Source organism: Acinonyx jubatus, chromosome B3 (genome assembly GCF_027475565.1).
Source record: "Acinonyx jubatus isolate Ajub_Pintada_27869175 chromosome B3, VMU_Ajub_asm_v1.0, whole genome shotgun sequence".
Classification (NCBI taxonomy): Eukaryota; Metazoa; Chordata; class Mammalia; order Carnivora; family Felidae; genus Acinonyx; species Acinonyx jubatus.
Genome location: NC_069386.1, coordinates 96,708,575 through 96,730,849, shown reverse-complemented (window position 1 = coordinate 96,730,849; position 22,275 = coordinate 96,708,575). Strand labels below are relative to the sequence as shown.

General features: G+C 41.8%; 1 protein-coding gene across 11 annotated transcripts in view; it reads left to right on the top strand.

Annotated features, from left to right (window-relative positions):
• The window catches only part of TRIM9 (tripartite motif containing 9), a 109,362-nt gene extending 87,294 nt beyond the window's left edge, over nucleotides 1–22,068 (top strand). For 3 of the 11 annotated variants that reach the window (XM_053224455.1, XM_053224453.1, XM_053224452.1), the window contains 5 exons: nucleotides 10,857–11,045; nucleotides 13,676–13,717; nucleotides 14,119–14,142; nucleotides 14,997–15,300; nucleotides 17,848–22,068. In XM_053224455.1, coding sequence (XP_053080430.1) covers nucleotides 10,857–11,045; nucleotides 13,676–13,717; nucleotides 14,119–14,142; nucleotides 14,997–15,300; nucleotides 17,848–18,208 — 920 coding nt within the window. In that variant the 3' untranslated portion in view covers nucleotides 18,209–22,068. The remainder of the gene's footprint in view (nucleotides 1–10,856; nucleotides 11,046–13,675; nucleotides 13,718–14,118; nucleotides 14,143–14,996; nucleotides 15,301–17,847) is intronic. The other 8 variants (XM_015080121.3, XM_015080123.3, XM_015080129.3 and 5 more) reach the window with 6 other exon arrangements.
• The last annotated feature ends 207 nt before the right edge of the window (nucleotides 22,069–22,275 follow it).

The following is a 22,275-nucleotide window of genomic DNA, read 5'->3' as shown; positions in this document are numbered from 1 at the left end:
GACCTCCTATTTCTACTCATAATCCATCATGGAAATCATATTCTTCTGCTAAAATCAGTTATTAGCATAGCAGCTTGAGCATTCATGTTTCTCTTTTCATCCTGCAGGAGGATGTAGTTTCTCAGTTTCTCTTAATGTTCATAAGATTATGGTGTCTAATAAATTCCAGGATTGGAACTGCGATCCCCGTCACAGAACTGGGGGTCATTTTCTAAAAGAAACTAACGGAACAAGTCCTCTTCCAACAAAGAAACTGTACTGTAGAAATTAATTTCCTCCATGAATTTTATATATTGTGTACAAATATAAGGTATGTATCTAAATACAAAGAAAACCTTATCATCTTGTAGATATCAGTATTCTCTGTTACTGCCCAGAAGTGATTTTCTCATGATGAAATAAAGTTCACACACATACTTTCTCCATAACTTTGGTTTGTTCTATTTGTTTCTCCCTCATTCTAATCCATTCAAATGGTGAGACAAGGTTTAGAAAGCAAGAAAAAAAATATCATGAATGGCCAATTAAAAAGAAAAAAAAGATTTGATCAACCTTGTAATGATAGAGAAAACCTAGAGAATTGAAGAGTCATATGTAGATATATATATATATGTGTGTGTGTATATATGTATACACACACACACACATATATATATTGGGTTTTTTTTAGAAATCAGTGAGAAAAATGCCATTGACAGAGATCAATACATTAACTGAACTTATATTATCCTCTATTAATCTTACTTCCTACAGCTCCTGGAAAGGTTTGCTTTGGAAAACATTTTTTTTCTTTGCTGCTATTGGGGGTGATGTGGTGGTTCGTTTTGGCTTTCTATTGTAACAAATCTTGTGCGGTCTTCGTAGCAAGAGCTAACCCCTTTCCAAGTTTCAAAACAAAAATCTGTATTACAGAAGGGTATTATTTCATATGTGATAGCAAGTCTGACTTGTATTTACATGCATTTAGTCCGAGGTTTAAATCACTTATCACGTATACTGTTCGAACTGTCATAAAACCATCTGCTGACTTACAGGTAACATTATTCAGGGGAGATCACATGTCCACATTGTTAGAAATGCTGACCATTTTTTCTGACAGCAATTCTGTGTATTTATTGGGCAGTGTTTGGTAAATGTTCAGTGTCTGTTACGCTGTGAGTTTAGAGGGTTGAGTAGATGTCGTCCCTGCTTTCATGAGCTTAGAGTCTAGGAAGAGAGATGGTCCTTAAAAAAACAGACACACGGCTAGTTATGTACATACAAGTTATTATAAACCCTGGGAAGGAAGGAAAAAGGACTAGTAGGAAGACATAATTTGTATGCGGCGTGGGGGGGCGGGGAGGCGGGGAATTCATCAGGGAAACAATGAAAATAATGTAATTCAATGGAAATGATAAAGAATGTGTTATTAAAAGAGACAAGGAAAGGAAAATGCATTATTGGATGAATTCAAATGTGGTTAGTTCCCTGAAAGCAGAGTTCTTGGAAATATACCTAAAACAGCCATGCAAATAAAGCCAGTTGCAGATCTAAACCATATTACCCCCCGACTGAAGAAGAAATATAACTGTAAGCAATTAAGAATCTTTATGAAATTTTAAAATAAAGCCCACAACCCTAGTTGTATATATTTTTAAAGTAACCCATTTAATAGCCACCATGGCTGTGTCACAGTCTTTGAAACCATCTGCAAAAGAGTATCCATTATGTAATAGGGCCTTGTTCCTACTAGAGTTCTGGGGCTTATTCTGTGTGGGAGACTCCTCCTGAAACAAAAAAAATTTTCTAGGCAAGGCTGAGAACAGAATAGGAAAACCTCCTATTGATGTTTCCCTATTTTCCCTTTACCTAACTAAACAGACTTACCTTTTTCTTTTTCTTTAATCTGGAGAGAAAATGAAATAGACCGAAGGTAACATTCCTGGGGCTCAAATAACTATTAACTGGCTGAAATGAGAGGGTCTCTCTCTGACCCACCTCTCAGAGGAGAGAATTGTGAGCGAATTGCTTCACACAGTCTGAGCATAGGTGGGAGTCCTTCGGGGAAATTAGAACATGAAGGGTGGCACTCTTTACTCAGTATATACTCTCCAACACAAATCTTTGTGTAAAAAGATTATCTTCCTTAGACAAATTCTTAGAATTAGAATTATTGGACCAAGGAGTAGGAACATTTTTAAGGCCCTTGATCTGTGTTTCTAAATTGCTTTCCAGATAGATTTTACACCAGAAATGTATGAGCCATTCCGTTTTTTAAAATCACCTTACTTCTATTTGGAGTTTAATTTCAACTAACAAGCAGCCCCCTAAAAGTAAGTGTTTCTCAAAGAGGGCTTTTGAAATTTATATTTTCATGGAAATAATGTCTCAATTGTTTTACATATAAGAGCTACATGAAATATGTTACAACATATTGCAGGGAAAATGAATATAATCTAAAAAGGAGAGAAGACTTCCCAGAGAGTAGAGAGACAGAAATCCAAACACAGGGAATAACTGTATGCAAGGCAAAAACTTCAAAGTCTGCCTTGAGCTGGCTATGATAAAGAAACCTCATTCATTCAAAAGCATTAATTGAGCACCTCAATTTTGTCAGGCACTGTGCTGGGCCCAGGGTCACAAAGATGCATGAGACATGGCCCCTGCCCTGGAGTTTATAGGCTCCACCCCTCCTCCCTCCTGAACTCCATGGCACCTGACTCAAGAGTGCCTGAAAACTATGGTATCTCACCTTTCTAGAACTAAGATATCCACCCTGAAATCTAGATGGTCATCTTACAATCAAGAAGTGACAATGACCTCTTACTGGCAAAAAAAAAAAAAAGGTGGGGGGGGGGCGGGCAACAAAGTTCAGGTGTAGACACTCCTGTGTCTTTACAGCAGGGCCCCTGGTCTCCCTCAGTTCTTGCTTAGTCTTACTTTACACACAAGTCCAAGAGCTCCTTGACCCAGCTGGGAAGACCACAGCAGACTAGGATCTTCACATTAGAAGAGACAAGAAGGGTTGGTGATCAGGGAAGGTAACAGAAAACTGAGAACAGACCCGGAGGAGGGGGGAGTCAAAAGAGAGCATTCTGTGGCTTGGGTTCTGATTAAGAAAGAAAGCATACATGAATTTTAAAAATATTTCCATCTAACATTTAAAAGTAAATTATCTGGAACCCTTCATAATGAGCATTAGGTGTCTCTCAGAAGGCTTTATGGGATCACAGTACAAAATACACTGAGAAAACTATTGCAATCAACTGCCTCATTTCTACATTGTCCAGTAAAAGAGTCCATGAAAAATGACAGCAACATGACAGCCAGCAAGTATTTTTAGGAGACTGAAATCCAGTGGAGGAATTGTATAAAAACTATCCATTCTATGTTTCATTCTAAGCTTCTGAGGAAAAACTAGGAATTTTTTTTCTGTTCACTCTAAGACAGCTATTTAGATTCCAGACTACACCTTCGTGCCCACTGCTAATGTAATGTCTAAACCCTTCTCCTGTTCTGTTGCTGCAATATTCCAGATTTACCCTGTGTATTAATTCCCTGTTGCTGCTCTAACAAATTACTACACTCTTAGTAGCTTAAAACAGCACACATTTATGACCTTACAGTTCTGGAGGTCAGAATCCTAAGTGGATTTCACAGCAGAGATGCATTCCTTCAGGTAGTTCTAGAGGACAATCTGTTCTCTCTCCTCTTCCAGCTTCTAGAAGCCACCTGTATTCCTTGGCTCCTGGCCCCTTCCCCCATCTGCAAAGCTAGCAGTGTAGCATCTTTGAATCTCTTCCTGACTCTGAACCTCCTGTTTCCCTTTTATAAGGAGCCCTGTGATTATCTTGGGCCCATCTGGATAATCTCTCCATCTCAAAATCCCTAACGTAATGATATCTGTGAAGTTCTTTTTGACAGTAAGGTAATGTATTCACAGATTCCAAGGACTGGAATCCTACTACACTCTAGGAGAAAGTATTAGCATTATTATCTCACACTGCATTTGGGAAAACTGAGCCTTCCAGAGGTTAAGTGATATGTCAAACCCGGGCCTTCGGCCTGCAATGCCCAGTGTAGTGCACTCTGGTGCTGACATTAGAACAGTGCTATTTGCACTCAACCAAAAGGGAGGAAAGAGGGAACCCTATCCTAAATCTGTTTGCTAAGTGTGTGAAACATCTTGTCAAAATGCAACAGCATTGCGTAGCTGTCTCATGTATTCATCCAGAAACCCCAGCCAGAAATGGACTTTAACACTTTCAAACAGTCATGTTAGAATTTTGGTGAAAAAAATAACATTCGTCCTTTAAGAAGGAGGTGTGAAGAGGCTGTCCTTTCCAACGTCATATCCAAGCTCCTACTCAAGTCCTGTCCTTTTCTTCTGTCTCTGCATTTCCACTAGCTCCCCTCTCTTTCCTCCCCAGAGTGAGTGCTTCCCTAGAGAAGCCCTTCTCCTCTGTTGGTACTAGAGTATGCTCTTGGCTGGCAGTGACAGGTCGCTGCTTGGGGGAAAAAAAGGAATGTCAGAGTCACCTTTTCAAGGTCCTTGAAAGATCCTACCAAATGAGGTCTGGGTCTTGGAGCTCTTGTGTGGTTGAAACCACAGAGCCATTTCTTGACAAAAGCTCTCAGCCCTCCAGATTTCAATTGTGAGAAAACTAGAGAGAAGGTAAATAGTGATAGAGAATCACTATTTTCTTGGCCGAATGTCCACAGGAGCCATTTCCTCAACACTTTTCAGGATTGTCTTGTGTAATGATAATAAAAGGGTTAAGATTCTTAAAATTACATCTTAGAAAATGCTTTCTAAAAGAGGGCATAGAAGATGTTATTCATAACATTAAAATGTCTATCCCCCCGCCCCCACATTGGATTGTTAGCATCATACTCCCCCTTCCAATGTGATAGCTCCTTCTCCTGCACATTAAAGGAAATAATCCAAAGAATATTCAGTGGTAGAAATAGAATATGACCCCAGAGTAGCCCCAGATGCATCTGTCCAGAATCTCTTTGCAGATATTTTATAGTGACTTTGGACCAATGTAAGTACTGCACTCTTAAATCCTGATGTCTTGAACCACCGGCCCCCCTCCACCCCAGAGAAGCTGTAACCTTGTGAGGGAAAAGGACCCTCATCTGATCTCAGAAGAACAACAGGAAACTCTCTGCTCACCCACTCCCCATGACCAAAATCCCAAAGGGGAGGATGATGTGTTTGCCTTTCAATCCCTAACCACCCCAGTCCCCAAAGCTGCTCCGTTTAGAGAAGAAAGATTCACCCTCACGCAGTATGGTGCAGGATTTGGAGAATGATATATTAGGTTCATCTGCACAAAGCCTGGCCACCTCTGAGACCACTGGCATGTGCCCATGGCCTGTGGCATAGACTTTACATTTTTGTGCATTTCCAAGGCACAAAAGAGAAACAATGGCCTTGTCACTCCCAAGGTATTATTCCCCAAGAATTGATCCTGCCTAGGTCCCTATCATGTCCTACCACAACTGGCAGTGTGACTTGGGATGTGTCCCTTAACTTCTCTGGACCTTAGGGGCTTTTGCTTTGTGGTTGTTGTATTTGGGAAGGGGGGTGGGGAGGCTTCTTGGTTTAGGGGGGTGGTTTTGTTTTTGTTTTTGTCTCCAAAACTAGAGGTTTAGAGCAGATAACCTATAAGTTCTTTACAATCTGTACCCCTGGTTTTCTTATATGGTTTCTGTCTTCAAAAGTACTTGTGAAATCTGTTAACTGTTTCAGAAAATGCTATGAACAGGCATAGACACCTCCCCCCTCCTCCAAGGGTCTTAATAGGTCTTAAAGATCTGCCTATGATACTGAGAATTCAACAATAATAGAAAATAGTTGATAAAGGGTCATATAGGGAGAAGTATATTGTCCACTGGAGACATTTTTTTCCTATGCCTCTGCTTTATTTCTCCTCACTCAGAGCATCAGAGCTACCAAAACATTATTTAGTTAGAAGAATGTGCATTTCCAGGACAAAATCCTCAAGGTAGGTAAATCATACTTGAACAAATTAGGGTCGATATTACAAAATCCAAAGTGAGAAGCATGATAGGTTTCAGAACCCAGAAAAGAGAGATACCTTGTTCCTCTCAATGTTGACAACATGCATGATATCCCAGGGAATTCCCTGAATTTTTCCATAGAACTGAATTGGATCCAGACCCTGTCTTTGGTTTTGGGGAATATGCTTTGCAGTTGACACTCTGGAGAGCAGTTTAGTCCTTTGGGATCTTTTGTATCTATTTGAAATATAGGAATTTTTGGTTCTTCTGGTGGTAGTTACTTATAAATAGCTCCATGATATAATTCTAAATTGGAGTGGAGATTTGATGACAAAGTACGCAATTGTCCCAGGAGTGGTAAGAGACTATTTCATTTCTTCTCTTAGAAGGAATTTTTCAAAACATATTTGCTTCTCACTTCCCAGTTGCAATTAATGCCACACTTAAGAGAGCTTAAATACCACCTTTCATTGTAAGTTATGTGCCAGTTGGACATAATTGTGACTTTGTGCTTATTAGATCATTTGAGGAATCTCAGCCTCCTTCGTTCATTTCTTTGTCTCCTAAAGAAGGCAAATTATTTTACAGATGGTTTATAATTGAACTGAAATTCATGTTTAATGCCATTTGTGCAGTTCTTACTGACATATTCTGCCTTTCTGTGCTTTGAAATATAACTGTCTTGTCAGCCCAGCACCCAAGGGCTGTCCAAGTTATGAAGCTGTTTGCTACCAGACAAAAAGATGACCAAGAATTCTACCAGTCACAAAGAAAGCTGGATTAGCATACGCTGTCATAAGGAAGACCTGTCAGTTTGCTTTTCCTCTTTGAATTCCAAAAATAATACGTCAAAGACTGATGAGAAATATTTCTAAAATATTCTACCACACTACAGAAATCTTTCGTACTCTGTACATGTTGGAATCAGTCAAGAAATTCTACCTCTAGAAGATTTTCTCTAAATTATTATTTTTCCTGTGGTCAGTTCTCCTGCCAACTTCATGTTTCATAGCTGCTCAGTTTTAATACAATGTCTGCCACACGGTAGGTGTTCAGTAAATGTTAACTAATGAACAACAGCAACAAAAAGTATAAACACTAAGCCAAACAGGAGTACAGTACCTACACATTCTTTTTTCACCTTGAACCCAGGAGTCATTAAATAATAAGTGTGATCCCCAGTTGATCTTTGCTTTGATAATTCTTAACTGCTTCTTTAAAACAGAGGCCTCAACTCCTGAATCCAGCTAATGCTGGGTGGGAAGGGAAAACAGTCTAGGCAAGGGCAAGAGGAAAATGGTGGTTTTTGATAGAATTGATGGAAATTGTGTCTTGATGCATTCCCATTATGACCACTGTCTCCACCCCAGAGATTCAGCTGTGCCTAGAGTCACCATAACAGTATTCAGCTGACATTCTACTGCTCTTTCCATTGGTCTTTCCTGATAAACTGCTTTTACTCAGCAAAACTCTTCAGCAGACAGATTACTGCATGGAATGAAACATGACAAGAAATTAAAAATCTTTTAAGGCGCTACGTGTCTTTCTCTAGTGATATATACATTAAAAATTAATAGTAATGATCCTGTGGAGTGCCTGGGTGGCTCAGTCAGTTAAGCGTTTGCCTTTGGCTCAAGTCAGGATCTCACAGTTCGTGGGTTCAAGCCCCACATCAGGCTCTGTGCTGACAGCTCAGAGCCTGGAGCCACTTCGGATTCTGTGTCTCCCTCTCTCTCTGCTTCTCTCTCTGTCTCTCCCTCTCTCTCTCTGTCTCTCTCTCTCTCTCTCAAAAATAAACATTAAACATTTTTAATAAAAATAATAATAATGATCCTGCATATTAGCTATGATCTGAAACATGGCTTCCATATCATGTATTTTGGGGGAAAAAAAGATTAACTTTGTTCCTATTTGTCTTGGCTAATAGAATACTGATGACTAAGAAACTTTCTCCAGATCTCAATAGTTGTGCTTTCAAAAGGAGGTGAGGGAGGAGGATGTACATCCTTCCTGCATAGCTGTGTGTATATTCATTGTGAGTTGTGTGATTTGGCTAAACCGGGGAGTGGCAATACTGTTCCCAATATTGTCATGTTATCTTTGGTTCATGTTTTTGAATATATCCAGAGGGCAAGACAATGAAAGTAAAGATTTGAAATCCATACCATAGAACAAGGGTTGGAAATAGATTCTATTTAGCCCAGAAAAGGGAAGATTTAAAGGGGTTTGCTGACTGCCCTCAAATACTTGAAGAACTAAAACTATCTTGGCCCCAGATAGTAATGCTACAATTGATGAGTAAAGATCCCAAAGAGGAATATCCAGAGCAATATAAACAGTAACTATAAACTGGAGAGGGGCTGCCCAGAGGCAATGAGTTCTTCCACCCAGGATATCTCAAGGGGAAGCATGATGATTGCTCCTTAGACGTTACTGAAAGAAGCATCTTCCTCTAAGACTCCTGTAATCTAAGATAACATCAGGTAACATAGATGACCTAGAGGCAACTGACCAAACATTTGTACTATGTGCCCATGGGGAAGGGCATAAAGGGGCACTGTTGTTTAGGCCTGCTGGGATCAGGTGGAAAACACTCTCTCTCTTGTAATTCATTTGGAAAGTTTTCACAACGAGGTAAGAAATTTTTTTAGACTCTCCTTAGAGAACATGAGCCCAGCTGAAGAGTATGGGAGGCCATTGGTGGGGGAAAAAAGACAGAGATGGAATGGTTGGATATTAAATAAGCTTGCCTGAAGAGAGGGCATAGTTCAAGAGTGAGAGAAGTCAAGGAAAATTGGGTCATCAATATAATGGACCCACATAAAAGGATAGAAAAGCAATAACTATTTTAGTGTCAAGTTGTTGATTGTATGAATGACCACAGCTACTCACAGCCCCCACCCCACAGAATGGTGCCATCACCAACTCAGTACTGAGAATAGGAAAGGTGAGTACGATTCATGATGGCTTGGGTATGGTCCCTGCGTTCTGGATTCAGTATACATCTCTTCCTTGGTTTTCAGATGATGACTTGGAGGTTCAATATACTCTGGAATTCATTTTACTATGTATATCCTTTCCCTTAATTTTTAAAGCAACAAGTATTTTCAATATAATGAATTGATTGCTACCACCTGGTGAAAAATACATTTCCAAGCAAATTCTTGTTAATGAAAAATCTTTTACTGACATAAATATGGCCTTCTCTTCCTAAACGAAGCCCATGTCAGTTTGTGGTGCTGTATTTCAAAATTTTTCCATTAAACTAAAAGACTAGTTCCCCCTTGAGACAATTATAGAATCAGAATCATTTCTTATTTAACATTTTTGAGCCAAGAAATGCCCACGTACGTCAAATCACCGAAATTATATGAAGTTTAGGTTGAAGAAATTTTAATATATTGTGATTGGGAACACAACACCTTAACTCCATAGATAGCAATTCCTTTTCTCTGGGATCTTTTTATACTTCTTAAAAAGAAAATTCCCCAAGGATAAGAGTAAAGCCCAAAAAGCTAATTTTAATATTGTAAATTCAGAAACTAAAATGAGACTGACTCTTGGCAGTTTCAACTGAAACTAGCCAATCCCCTTATTCTGAGCTTTGCAAATAGGATCGTGTTATACACGCATGAGCGCGCGCGCGCGCGCGCGCACACACACACACACACACACACACACACACGCACACACTTGAGTTCTTTTGGCTTGAACATGTCCACAATAGTATTTTGATAGGCTAAGGGTATGTTCAACACGAGAAGCATGCTGACATACTCAAACCAGAAAAGTATCCCTAGGAACATCCTCTGGCCACAAAAACAAAATTATTTTTTCAATAAAAAGATGGTTGCTTGGTGTTTTTGGACATAGAATATTACCATTGTACCGTGTCTATTTCTTAAATTATTATTGTCAAACTGTGTTCTAAGAAGGCCCCAATTGATAAAATATCTGTCTCTGACCAGACCACCCTGCTGCATAGAACCAGCTCTTGTTTGACAAAAGAGAAAGGAGTGATTTTAGCAATTTAGAGAAACTATCTAATAAGCGCTTCTAAAACCAGGTCGGATAATCGATAAGTCTTTATTTAATATAATAGTGACCTTCATGCCATACCCAAGTATCTGAAAATAAAGACATTTTTGCCACCAATGCACCTTACCACTGCCCCAGTTTGTTTATTATTAGACAACCAGAGATGTCCAAGTGGCATTGCTGGGGTCTGATCTTAATTCGGAAACAAAGGTAAGGCTCCTTCCCTGATTACTTGCTCAGCCCTATCTTCCTATCCTATTCAAGAGCAGGTCTTGTGTGCTAGTACACAAGAAAAATCATCTCGTCCATTCAGAAATGGAAATATATACATAAGAGAGAAAAGGGAAAAATATGGAAAAGCAAAGAGTGGGTAAAAAAAATCATCATTTCCTAAACAAAAACCCTTTAAGAGGTCATTGTTATACAGGTAGTAACTTCCTTCCAAGGTAGCCAAAAGGGGTAAAGTGTTACTCTTGGTCATCAATGGGTAAAATCTACCTCTAAAGTTTCTAAATTCAACTCTGAAGTATTGAATTAAAAGGGAACCTTCCAAGATACTGTCTCTACCACTGAGAATTGGGAGAAGTGAAAGCAATTGTCTGTGATATTTGAGGTGTCCCGTGCTCTTGAGTCCTGGCTGCTGAGAGTGCCCTCCTAGCCCCAAGCCACGTTGGTTTTGTAAATGCCTCGTGGCACCTGCGGGATGGATGAGGCTTTGTGCACACGCACTGGTAAGGCAGGTCTTGGGGAACCGTGCACGGGCAGGTACCAGATTTCTGATCTCTAGTTTGCGTTGATCTTACATTTAGACACAGATTCAGAAGAACAGACACTCCCTTTTCCAGTGCCTTCGGAAAGATTGCCGCTCCGTAGAATGAGTCCTTTCTCCTCCACCCTTAATCTACAACCCAGCTTTCCCGGGAGATCCTACTTTGATTTCCGACCCTCACCCCACCAGCTGAGCTTGCATTCCTCTTTGCAGTCTCTCAATGCACCGGGTGAGCTGAGCTCGTCTGATCTTTCCCCTTGATCTCTCTGTGCCTTGATGGCATCTTCCGAATACCTGTTTTGTTCTTGCCATTCATGTGCATGGAGAGGGCAATGAGCTAGTCTCTATGTCTGTGGCCTGCTTCCGGTCTGAGGAGCATTTGGATGCTGGAGCTTTGTGGCATTCTTGTTTGTGTGGTGTAAGGCCCAACCATCGAGCTGTGGTCAATGTACAATGGCATTGGACAGTGACGAGCGAAATGGTTCCTTTTGCACAAGCTGGTACCGCCACGGATAACCCGCTCCGTCATCACATGCAGTGGCATCGCACGGCATAGGCTGGCTGAGTGGAGGCTGTGGCCTTCGTTTGGAGATTTGCAACCCTGCTGTATCCAGGAAACCAGCTGTGTCTGGGAGACTGGATCAGTGCATCCAGCTCATAGTGGTCTGATTAAACATAGACTCAAGAGATCTTTATTGGAAAAATAAAGTAAAAACACACCAACAACAGAATGCATCCTACAAAGCGGGCAAACCAGAGAGCAGAAAGTGAAAGTATTTTCTGCAAAAGCCCGTGCTCACTGGTAGGACGGTCTGGCTCGTGGCTGATTTTTTTTCCCTAGCGAAGGGGAGGGATCATCACTAGCCAAATTAGAAACCCTTAACTGGCCTAAGGCCCAAAGATCCAAGTCATGGAAAAGGCTGGCTTCCCCCAAGTTTCCTACAGCCAAGCAGGTTGTGACAGGGCTTCAGGCTGATTTCAGGGAAGCTAGACATGCGTTACTGTGCAATCAACTCTGTCTAGCAAATAGAACCCGAAAACATCTAAGATGCAGACCTATTTGATCTCTTCAGGACTATATTGTAATCGTGGATACACGTGGTGCACATTTCACATTTCCAAAGGTTTCTTTTGTTTTTTATTTTCTTCTTTTTGCTCATCCCACATCCCGGAATGAAGAAGGCCACAGCATGACAGTGCAAAAAGGATGCAGGGACTTCAAGCTCCCTTTAAAACGACCTTTTTCTTTGTGCTTTTATGTTTCTTATTGTTTTTCTGTGCACTACTGGCTTTCAAGACATGCTTTGTTATGGAACTCTTTTCACCTGTGTCCAATGTACTGAAATATTGTTGTAGTCTTTGTAACACGTACTGTCTCGAGAATAAAATGAAATGTGGATTTGGGGAGATGTGATGGCTGTATTTCACAGCATTGTGCTCATTGTATCGTTGAATCTTAAATGTATGGTGGTATGTTTTAAATAGTGTAAAAAGATTTCAGAGAACTTGTTTTGAAAAAGACTTGCACAAGGCATGATTCATTTAAAATTTTCAAAAGCCCTATTTAGATTCTACAGATTTATTTCCAAAGTGGGATAGGCAATTCAGCTTTAATCAAACCCCTGTGGTCAGTACTCACTATGCTCTAACCCATGAATAGGAATTAAGTGATAATTGGTGGAAATTAAACATAAAAATCATCCATGAGTTGGGAGAAGATGATTCTTTTGTCTGTGAACTCATCCCATAGTAAAAGAAAGTAACCAAAAGTAAGGTCATAACCTTTCAATTTTGTGTTTTAACTTAATCATTAGTCCTTTTTTTATGGTAAGTTGCTATCTTAATTCTAAAATTATTTGAATTCAGTGTATTATCATTTGATTGTTTTAGAAATTACTTTATAAGGGTCTTACTGACTTAAAAAAATTAAATGATCCTTTCTAGGGGATACCCTAGTGCTCCTCAAAAATGCATTTTCCAGCTCAGTCCCCAACATGACTTGAAACTATAGTTTATATACCTTTGAACATTTTAAGACTAGACTGCTTCCTCCCCCCAACCCAGTTTCTCATGGAGTAGCTAGGGGGTATCCAAATCTCCTAAGATTTGGAGGGGGTGAAAAAGTTCCACAGGTGATTCTAATATGTCTCTGAGACCATCTTACCTCCACCAGGGCCCCCTCCCCTCCCTTCGGTAAGAAGAACTGATATAACAAAATGATCTGAGAAGGGGATGAAGTAATTTGTTTTACTACATTTAATTCATGTCATTATTAACAATTATCAGATGCTTTTATTAACATACACATTACATTCCATGTTCATTTATACATATATGTGTCATTTAACTTGGGCCCAAGTCACGACAAAGGCCTTCCTGTATCACCAGAGTTAGAAGTGCATGGACAAGTAATATAGAACAGAGTTTTATCAAGATCTGTTGGTTTCTCCATTTCAATCGGGTGAATTTTTCTCATTTTTATTTTGTATTTAATTTTGTTTAGCTTCCCTCCCACCCCACATTTTTCTCATTTTAAACAGTAAGCCTTCTTAATATGGAAATTTTAGTGGAAAAGGTTGAGCGTGGGGAGATGATAAACATTTAAGCTGTATAGTTTAGCATCAGTTGGAGGAGAATTTGTTAAATGGAAAAAAGAAAGATGTGCTTTTCGTTTTGAAAGAGCAAGAGAAGCAGTTTTTATCCAGAAAACTAAACAAAACAAATATAAAAAGGGCTTTGGTTTTTCATGAATCAGGCCTCTGGTGACTCTTTTCAGCTGGTGCTTTTTCGTTGTATACAAATAATTTTTATCAACCTGGTTGCTGTTTCATAGCTTTGATGTGTAGTATCTCTTTATAGGATGCAATTTTGAGACACAATCTGCACCTTACTCTCAATTAGGCAAGTACACCTATTGTGATTGTCATCTTTTACTTTTGTGGTTGGCATGCTCAATCTCCTTCAGCAAATAAATGGCTGCAGCTTATTTTATGTCAATAAAATTGTCTAATTGTCATTAAAATCCTATTATAAGTTTCTCAAATACTTGGAAAAATGTATTTTTAAATTTTATACCTAGAAGAAGGTTACATTTCCCCCCCATTTTTCTTAAACACCAATGCACTCTTTATGAGCGCTCACGTGGGTAAAGGTACCAGTCAGACCAACTGTTGTAATGTTTGCAGTGTCCTAAATTGAGTCCTTTTTTAGTATTAGCCTATCAAAAGAGACCTGTTTTCTTATCAATGTCAATTTTGCTTCCTATTTCTCTCTCCCATGCCTTTCACTTGGAATGACAACAGTTGACATTAAAAAGCTGTTGGCAGGTATGGAATAACCTTATTCTGTTACAAATAGCAAAGACCAAAGTGCATGTGAGGTGGCTCACAGGTTCAGTAAATCAGCAATGACATCTCTCCAGAGTGTGTTATTGGTAGGCGGCATTTAGAACTCGAGTCATAATGATGTGTTCAAAGATGTCATTCTGTGTTCACCCGATGTCCAAAATACCTGCTGCTCCAGCAAAATAGTTTACACGTTAGGGTCAGGAGTAACATGCAAACTGTTATTTTTAAGGTACAAAGAAAGCAACCTGTCTTAAGTCCGAGTCACGGTCACTCATGAACATCAGCTCATGTTGCCGACAGCTTCGCAGCCTTTAAGCTTCCAATACCGCTTAAGGAAGTTTTCAAAATGACTAGACTTCAGCACTTCTGCCGAAGGGATATTTGCTGGTTTCACTCAGTGTGTTTTATCCCTCCTCCATCTAGGACTGTAGATCCTAGCCTCCCCGCCTCAGGGTTACACAGGCATCTTAGCGCACCCTCTCCCTTTATGTCTCTGGTGTACTGTTGTCCCAGTCACCGGGTGAAGGGACTTGCACCTTCCAAAATCGATGCCACCTCACTCCCGGATCACCTGGTTGGGAGTGCAGTCTGAGTCAGGTAACCCCTGCTGAATCGGTCTTGTGTCCTCCGTCTGCTTCTGGGTGCAGACAGTGCCACCTCCCAGGACGTGCCCCCGGTCTGCTCACTCAGGGCCCCCTCTGGCCCCGGAAGCCTCCTTCCTGCATGGCAGCATGAAAACGGGACACGACACTCCTCACCCGCGCAGGAGCGTGTTGCGGCGTAGAGCTCGCTGGGTCTGCCTTAGTAACCGCACTCCCTTCTCTTGTTCCCAGTGGCCTGGTTTGCTTTCGACCCCGGCTCGGCACACTCTGACATCATCTTCTCCAATGACAACCTGACTGTGACCTGCAGCAGCTACGATGACCGGGTGGTGCTGGGGAAGACCGGCTTCTCCAAGGGCGTCCACTACTGGGAGCTAACTGTAGACCGCTATGACAACCACCCTGACCCTGCCTTCGGCGTGGCTCGCATCGACGTGATGAAGGATGTGATGTTAGGAAAGGACGACAAAGCTTGGGCAATGTATGTGGACAATAACCGGAGCTGGTTCATGCACAACAACTCGCACACCAACAGGTACCCAGCGGCCCCCAAACCGAGCCTTCTTCACGTTGGCTTCTGGTCAAAAACGACAGCCCAGGCTCAAAGTCCTGTTAAAGAGATGACATTAAGGGAGCCAGGCAGGTGGTCTTCAGTGGGTAGCACGGGAATTCTACCACTCTCCATCTCAGTGTTTATTTGTTTATTTTATGTATGTGTGTGTGTATATATATATATATATACACACACACATACATATACATATACATGTATATATACACACATACATACATACATATATACATATATATGTGTGTATATATACACATATATATGTATATATGTATGTATGTATGTGTGTATACACACACACACACACACACACACACACATATATATATATATATATATATATGATGTTTTGCATAATGCCAGAGACATGAGCACTTTCCTAGGCCCTTCACTGTTCTATTCCACCATGGCTGGAAACTAAGGATTCCAATGCGTATCCATTTCAGGAAAACATCCCAGGATTCTAAAATCCCGAGCTACAACTTCCCAGGAAAGTCATTGAGTTTTTCTGAACCTTCATCTCCAATCCCCCAAATTAGGATAATAGTATTTTTTCATGTGGGAGTGTTCTCAAGATTAAGTGAGATAGATATGGGGAAATGCCTCACATCAGAGGCATCTGAAAACAGAAGCCATTGTTCTTCTTGTTATGATTATTATTACTACCACTGCCCAGAATAGAAGCCATTCATTAAACTAAATCTTATGGATGTCAGTTTGGGTAACTTGAGAACCTTTAGCACCTACTCCTTTGGGTAGGACTCTCTTACTATTGTATAAATTTGATTTGTTTGCTGGGGAAAGAGAACATAGAAATCTCCTTAGGTTTGCCTCTAACAGCAAATCATAAGCAATTATAATTTAATCTATGCTACACATTTTCCTCCTACACTTCCTTTATCATTTGGTTTGTGTAAGTAGAGAGGTGTCTTTCATGGATCCTCATCCACCTTATTCTCAAAGATTTCCCTGAGATACGCTCTCACTGGTGTTTCAAGGAAAAAAATATAGAGTTCTATTCAGTCAGATCAAAAGGAAAGCGAGTCTGGCAGTGGTAGGCTGGTGGGCTCCACAGTCTCACCTTTTTCTGGATACATCATCTCTGCTGTTTCTCCAGCCAGTAGGATTCTTAGGACCTCCACTTCCTACTCCCTTAGACTTTTTCTATACACCTCCACTCAGGTGTGCGTTGTCCACTATCGCTGAAAGTGAACATACATGTCCTTGCAGCCTGATATCAAATCCTTCTAGATGTAGATGAGCGGTCACCTTTGGTGATTTGCACGTGGGGGAGCCTTCAGTCACTAGATTCCTGATGCCATTCCCCGAGGTAGCACACTTACTTTTCCCTTCTAGCTTCTTTATTTTGGAGTGAAGGAGTAAAGAATAACACAAGTGTCACACTATGCAAAAAAAAAACACGTTCTTGAAGCTGAACACGTCTGCTTGCATGCAGACTGCACGTCGCCTGTGCTGTCATTGTTGAAGCTGTGATTAACAAGATGCAACGTACAAGCCTGTCTTTTAACCGCTATGTACAGTCTGTATTCTGCATGCCGGGGGGGAGGAACAACACTTACCAATTTGTATGCTCTGCTGAGATCAGGGTGAAGCTCAATATTGCTAGACCTCAAAGAGTTGGGAAGTGGCCAGTAAGACAAATCTGGTCATCCGTGTTAATGACTTTTGAGAAACCACCAACTGAAGCATAAGACATACTTTGTTTTAAAATGACATTTCAGTGCAGGTTCTTGAAAACCACTCCATCTTCTACAATATAATTGTTTCACTTTGCAGGGAAGAATCCTCTTCGATGTTGTCATTTTACGGACAGCCTTCTCAATTCAAACTCAACAGGCCAAAAATTAACATCTTTCCGGAATGAGTTTTTCTATTTAATGAGTAGCATAAGGCCCCAAATCCAATTTTTCATGCATATGCTTTAGATTTAGCTTAAGTGCCTCTTTATTTTGACTTTCAAATTAAGTCATTTTGGAGTTGATGTTCAAGCCACACCATTTGTGCAAAGTACACAGCACAGCTGTAGGCAGAGCTCTGATAGCCCAAAGCCTACTTTGTTTTTTCTTGCACTTTACCGATTTGTTTTCTGCTGCTGTGGTTCAGTGGTAGAGACCTTCTGAGAAAGAGTTCACCCTCAGCAACAGCAGAGCAGTGTGGTTGACTCTATATTCTCAACAGGGGGCGCTATCTCCCCCCAAGGGAGTGAAAATTAGTGTGGGGGTTGGGGGCAAGCAAAACATGTTACTCTTTTCATTCACAAAGCACAGATATATACATAACACATAAACATATGCAGCATATCTGTGATATGAAAATTTTATGTGAGGAGGGGTGATTAAGGAAAAAAGGTATTTGAAGATGCTCCTCGGATGTGGGGAACGATACTCTTAAACAGGCCGAGAAACACTGGTTAGTCAAAAGGGTTTGTACATTTAGCACAAAAAGGGGAGCTTCTGGAATGATGACACGTGATGTTTTTTTTTCTCACAGAACTGAGGGAGGAATCACCAAGGGGGCCACCATCGGGGTGCTCCTCGACTTAAATCGGAAAACCTTGACATTTTTTATCAACGACGAACAGCAGGGGCCCATAGCCTTCGAGAACGTGGAAGGCCTGTTCTTCCCGGCTGTCAGCCTGAACAGGAACGTGCAGGTAAGCACCGCGCCCCCGGGTGTCACCTCGGCTTCCGCTCGCTCCGCTTCAAAGGCTGCCCGCGGGCAGTACATTGATCCCCGAGACAGGGAAGCCAACCGTGTAAGGCCCAGACCAAGACACGGAGGAAAGGAGAGGGGAAAGGGATCAACGGTGACAACTGAGATGATTCCAGATCAGCATCAGCCCCTTCGTTAAGCTTGGACGCAGTCTAATGAACAGCGAATTGGAACTCTGTTCATGGTTTGCTATTGATCGTCCCCGAGGCCTAGATTCATCCCTAGTAGGAACGAAACCCCTGAACCAGCTGGAATGAAAACAGATGGAATGACTTATGCAGAGCGCCAGAAGCACCCCAGAAGTGAAGGTGTGAGACTGAAGTTTTAGCACCATTATCAGAAATCCTGAACATCTTCTCTGCACTCTTACTCGGTTCTATTAGGTGCCACAGGGATAGAAAACAATCCCTGCCTGTGGGCCACTTACTTAGGATTTACTGCAAATGGCAAAAACTACAGGTTCTTCTCATGCATTCACTCAACAAACACCTACTGGGTGCCTTTAATACGTAAGGCACCATTATTATAATTACTGTAAGTATTGTTGTTTATCAGTGAAAACAAAACATACAAAATTGTGCCTCCTATGAGTTACAGGAGATAGAAGAAATAATAAGAAAACTACTACGTTAATTATATAATGTGTTAGAAGGCAATAAGTGCAAGGGAGACAAGGCCAAGGGCAGGGCGAGGGGGTGGAGAGTGCTGGGGTTGGACGGGCGGGCAGCTGCAGTCTGAGGGTAGGTCTTATTGCTGTGGCAGGTGAGCTGAGCCTTGGAGGGGGGTGGGGAGCGAGCCGTGTGGAGGTTTCCTGGCAGAGGGAGCAACCAGGACAAAGTTTCTAAGGTATGAGGGGCCTCACAGGGGCAAGGTGGGACCAAGGGGCCACGGCTGGGGCAAAGATCAGAGAGCCGTGGGGTGCCCTGAGGGGCTGCCCCTGCCCTTCTCACCTGGAGCTCTCATTATCAGCTGTGCACCTCATTCAGCAGACGGCTGCCTTAAGATACATAGGCCTTGGGAATCAAAATACTGCAGGTGATTTTTGCTCTGTTCAGAACTGCAGTCTCGGGAACTATTAAAACAACAAAAAAACATTGTCATTTATCAGTGTGTGCAGTAAAAGTGATTGTAACCCAGTGACCTCTGCCCTTCTCTCTTCCTGCGACTAGACCGGGTTTTCTAGGAGGCTGAAATCTAATCTCTCAGAGGTCAGCCTCTACCTTGGAAGGAAGAAAACCATAAATTGCCCTAGAAGTGAGTCTTAGAAAAACCTCCTTCGAAGTTTTCCACATTTTCAGCTGTTTCCCCTTCCCAGGAGTATGGCACTCAATGCTCTTCAGCGGTTTCCGGGATGTTCTGAGTATCTGGAGAAAGACTCTTGGGCTGGGGGAGACAGGGACGAGAAGGGGAGGGATGACAGCCCCGCATGGAACAGTTCCAGCCTCATCCGTGCAGCTTCCCACTGAAGTGCAAGGCTGCATGGAACCAGGGAAACCGTATAAGTGCCCATGTTTCTTCTTACCTGGCAATCACCTGTTCGTTCCCCATACAAAAGGCTTATCCTCCTGGGAGTGACTAGTGGACAAGTGGTAAGGGAAGGGTTGTCTGCTCACCTGTTCTCTATCCATGGACTTGGCAGTGTCACTGCGTCCTCGCCAACAGGCTTTGCTACCTGCAGATCAATGCCTGTGTCTTCGGTCATAAGGAACACGGTCTTCCCAGGATCCTTAAAAGAGGCAGATGGATGAGAACCATATTATCAAGTGTCTCCAGGATTTGGGAGCCCACCATGGTGGCCAGGCTCCTCGCACAGGCAGAATTCTACTAGAATTCTCTTTAACGTCTACTAGAATAGACGTTAAAGGAAGCCAACAGGGCCCCTGTTGAATTAGGAACACATGCCCTGTGCCCTGGGGAGGGGCATGCCGGGAGGGTTCCCGCGGTGCCTCCAGGACTCACAGTCTCGTCCCCCAGGTCACGCTTCACACCGGGCTCCCAGTCCCCGACTTCTACTCCAGCAGAGCATCAATAGCCTAAGGACGACGGGCCGGGCCGTCCTCACCTCTGCCTGAGAGAGCGACAGCAAGAGCTCAGCCAGCATGCAGAGGGAGCACTCCGGAAGCAGAGGGGGAGGAGGAGAGAAAAGCTGGACCCCCGTGTCTTCACACCCCACAGCTCCACCCCTTCTTTTCCAACCCCCCTCCTGCTCTGATGTCTGCCGTCACTTCCGTGTCCAGCAACAAAGGACCTAGACAGCCCACCGTGTCACTTAGTTTCCACTCCCAGATTTTGCTTTCATTTAATTTAAGTTTCTTTTAATGTAGGTGAGTTCTATTTTGTTTCTTTTCTGATCATGTTATTGGTGACTTACTGAACTGGTACCACCGAGAGAATATTCTCCTGATGACCTTTTTCTTAAGCTTTCTGACAAAGAGGTTGTAAAGAGAGGCGGGGAAGAATGAGTTGAATTTGGAGCTTGCAGTTTACCTTCTACAAGGTTCTTGCCCTGTTATCTCTCATGCAGAGTTAGCCCTGCATAGCTAGTCTTTGAGAGATGGGCAGAACAAATGCAGCATTGAGAGGTTATACTATCCATCGAAGCACAAAAATATTAGCCATAGGGCTACACAGAGGTTCACAGCACGTAGGATGATTAGGATAGGCCAGAAACCCTGGTCATCGAGTCAAACTAGAAAGTCTCTAGACACAGGAAGACCAGGAGATTTATGATTTGGTTCATTTATTTAATACAAGTTTTTAATTGAGAACCTACTATGGACCAGGCACTGTTCTAGACACTGGAGACACAGTGGTGAATACACAGGTGTGGTTACTGCCCTTCTGGGGCTTATATTCTCATAGGAAAGCAAACTGAAAATAAAACAATTACAAAATTGTTATAAGTACTAGAAAGGGAATAAACAAGGGACAAAGAGGCTCATTGGCAAGATCTCTCAGATCCTCAAGAGCGATGCTAAAAATCTACACATTCTGGCCATAGCGGCAGAAACATACCAACTCGATGCCTTTTCAACAACGCTATTTTAATTATGGCACCTGCTGCCATTCATCACAGAGCCCTTCTTTGACAGAAATGACGTCAGCATTCTTATTTGTTAATGCTGCAATGACACTAAGCCTTAAAAATAAATGTGAAACAAAAGCAACCAGAGAGAGACCCCATTTTCAGTAATGGGGGATCTGAAGTTGCAGTCCACAGCACCCCCATTCTCAGGATCAACACGCTTGTCTCCATGTGTACCTGTGCCTGTCACAAATGACCAATCCGTCCACTCTGCTGCCATGCACAACCCAGCTCTCTGGAGTAGTTCAAACAATGTGTGGAAGAAAAATGCAATTGTGCGTCATGGCTGTGACTGAAAGCAGAACAATAATTCTCATTACTTCTCTAGAGAGATAGACTCACACAGGTTACCTTTCAGATTCTTTAGTTTGACATGAAGTTTTAGAAAACGGAGAACAGGGAAAGAGGTCCTGATCAGTTGCCTAAGCATTTGCCAGTGAGCCAAGAAATTCACCATGAAAAAACAAGAATAACAAATAGAAGAGGTAAGGTGGGAAGGCTAACAAACTAAAGTTTTGGCAAAAAATAATATATGTAAATAGCTGATTATTTCCTTTCGTGCTTTATTTAGGTCATTTCTATCAGTTACAGTGTTTTTCTAGTTAAGCGTACCTAATTTATTGAATGGGTGCTATCCTGTTTACGTCCATCTTGGTTTCTTGGCTACAGAAAAACTCTGTTGCAGGGCAACACTAGTTTGATATTTGATTTACTCTCCAATGAGACTCGAAGGCTGGGCCGCTGTAGACTCATAATTACTCTTGTTCTTTATTAAATTCATCTTGCTAATTAGATTTCTAGTGACTTGTAACACGTAGTTTACACAGAATGGCCATTGTAGATGCATACAGCTACTGTACTAGAAAAAAATGGATATTTCTGGTGTGCCAATAAAAGATTTTTATGAGGGAAGATCACATGTCTCTTCAGAATGTCATGGTTTTTACCTAGTTGGGATGACAATTCACCTTTGTTGGAACGATATTTCTCCAGCCGAGTGTAATTACAAAGTCCCCCGAGCTCTTGAAAATATTTGCTCTTCATCTGATTTCCTTGGGAGCCCTGGCACTGTCTCCTGGTGATACCCACCTCCTGAATCTTAATTTGGTGTGAAACATTTG